At 40.5% G+C, this 2500-nt stretch overlaps 1 protein-coding gene across 1 annotated transcript in view; it reads right to left on the reverse strand.

The window, feature by feature from the left end:
- Window positions 1-2402: 2402 nt before the first annotated feature.
- LOC142340348 (uncharacterized) overlaps window positions 2403-2500 on the reverse strand; it is a 645-nt gene continuing 547 nt past the window's right edge. Inside the window, exon 1 of the mRNA XM_075390922.1 lies at window positions 2403-2500. This exon is cut by the window's right edge and continues 547 nt beyond it. Coding sequence (XP_075247037.1) covers window positions 2403-2500 — 98 coding nt within the window.

Raw genomic sequence — 2500 nt, forward strand, 5'->3', positions numbered from 1 at the left:
GACGTCATGATTTGCTGTGTTGAAATCCGTGTTATTTAAGTTTTGTGCACTGCGCAAGTTGTAATTACTTTCCGAATACGGTTTAATTGTCTTTGTGACGTGTTTTTGACTTGTGTCTTGTGATTTCTTGTGGCTGTTCTGTAATTCCTTTATGGCTTTTCTTGGCCTGCCTCTTTGTCGTGTGTGTTTATTGTTTGTGTTAGTGTGCGTGGAATCGTTGGGTGATTCCGTGTTGTTGTTTTTTATTTAATATGGAATCGTTGGGCTTTTTCGTTCTATTATTTTTGTTTAGTGTGGAATCGTTGGACGTTTCCGTTTGGTTGTTCATTGCTAGTTGAATTTGTTGTTTTCTGGGTCTACCCCATTTTCTCAGTATGTTTAACGTTTCGCGTATTATATCTATTGTTGCTATTATGAAATTTTCGTCTTATTCGTTCGGTGGTTTTGCGGGCTCTGATGGATTTCGTGACATGTAATCAGCTAGTCCCATTTTTGTGCCCGGTATGTGTTCGATGTTAAAGTTGAATGGTATTAGTCTATCGTACCATCGTGTTAGGCGGCTCTGATGTATTTTACTAGTTCGTTCTTTAAGTATGGATAATAGTGCTCGTTGGTCGGTTTGTACTAAGAAGTGGTGTCCCAGTAAATAGTGTTTGAAGTGTTCTAGTGCCCATACGACACCTAGTAATTCTAGCTCGTTGATACTGTATTTTTCTTCTGCTTTGTTTAGGAACCGTGATGCGTAAGATATTGTCTCCCATCCGTTGCATGTTTCTTGCTCTAGTACTGCTCCTAGACCTGATCGTGAGGCATCAGTTTTGACTCTTGTATTTCGTTTGACATCATAGTGATTGTTTTCTGTTAAGTTTTTGATGTTGTTTTTTATTGTTTCGAAATCTGATTGGTGGTTTTCCGTCCATACGTATTTTGTATCTTTCTGTAGTAGGTCTCTGAAGCCTCGGCATAGTGTTGCTAGGTTTGGTATGAATTTAGTGAGATGGTGTACGCTGCCAAGAAATGATTTAAGTTGTTTGTGAGTTGTTGGTGGCTTTAGGTTTATTATAGCCTGTGTCTTGGAAATGACGGGTTTTATTCCTTTTTCTGTTATCTCGTGTCCCAACCATGTTATTTTGCTTTTGGCAAAGTGACATTTGTTTAAATTTATTGCCAAGTTTTCGTTGTTTAGTCTGTCGAGGCAGTTAAATAGGTATTTCTTGTGGTTCTCTAGACCTCCGCCTGTAACAATGATGATGTCGTCTAGGAAGCTAAATGTGTTTTTCAAGTTAAATAATGTTTTGTCTATCGCCTTTTGGAATTCTGCAGGCATATCTGTGAGTCCGTAGAAACCAGTTTTGAATCTGTATGTTCCTGTGGCCTGACCGCCTATTATGTTGAAATTGCATTGGTTAGCTGTATCTTCATCTAGTGGTAGTTGGCTATATGCGTAACGTAGGTCTATTGTTGAAAATAGTATTTGTCCTTCGTTGGACGATTGTGTTATTGATTGGGCGATGTTATCCATGAGGCACCCGATGTTGTGCATTTGATATTTGTTTTTATGGATTGCTTTGTTAATCGTTTTTGAGTCCATCGCTAGTTTTATTGATTTGTCTTTTTTGACTGTAATGACTATTGGTGATATGTAGAATTCGTCGCTGCATTTTTCTATTTTCTTCGACTCATTCTTCTTCGACTTGTTTTTCTAGGTGAAGGGGTACGCGTCTTCCCCTTTGATGGACCGGGGTGCAGTTGCTTTTGAATTTGGATTTTACCTTATGATTTTTTGACCGCCCCAGTCTGGTTGTTAAATTATTATATTTTGTTGCTACCTCTCGTTTAATGGGGCATGTTGACGTTATTTCTATTGAATCTATGTTCTTACCTTGTGCATTTGGGGAGTCTTTTTGTTTGAGGTGTATTCCTAGGGGTTGGAATAGATCTCTCCCCACGATGGCTCTATGTTTGTTGGGGACCACGATGATATCTGCTCGTCCTGCTCGCCACCCATTACATTCGATGTCACAGTAGAGAGTGCGCAGATTTTTGATGGGGGTGTCTGTGTAGCTTTTCAGTTGGACTGGATTTGTCGTTCGGCTCCACCAGGTGTTGCTGTCTCTTGCTTCGATGTCCTTCGCCATCTGTTCTGTAACTAAACTGGTCGAACTTCCTGAATCTACCATTACCCAAAACTTGCTGTGTCCGTATTGTACGTGGAGTTTTGACGGAGTGGTTGGGTCGTTTGAGGTGTCCATCATGTTTACGGAGTAATCGTCGTCTGAATTCCCGTACGTTGAGTGGATTTCTGCCTGTAGGGATATCATGTTAATTCCGTCGGACGGTTGTTCCATGCTCTGATTGTCGACTTCGTTTACGGAGCGTTGTGTTGGTGGTCTGTTCAGATTTTATCTGCATACTTTTGCGAAGTGGTTTGGTTTGTTGCATCTGCGGCACGTTTGTCCTATTGCCTGGCATTTGGCTTTGTGATTGATGTCCCATGTTT

This window comes from Convolutriloba macropyga, chromosome 5 (assembly GCF_964194025.1).
Source record: "Convolutriloba macropyga chromosome 5, txConMacr16.3, whole genome shotgun sequence".
NCBI lineage: Eukaryota > Metazoa > Xenacoelomorpha > Acoela > Convolutidae > Convolutriloba > Convolutriloba macropyga.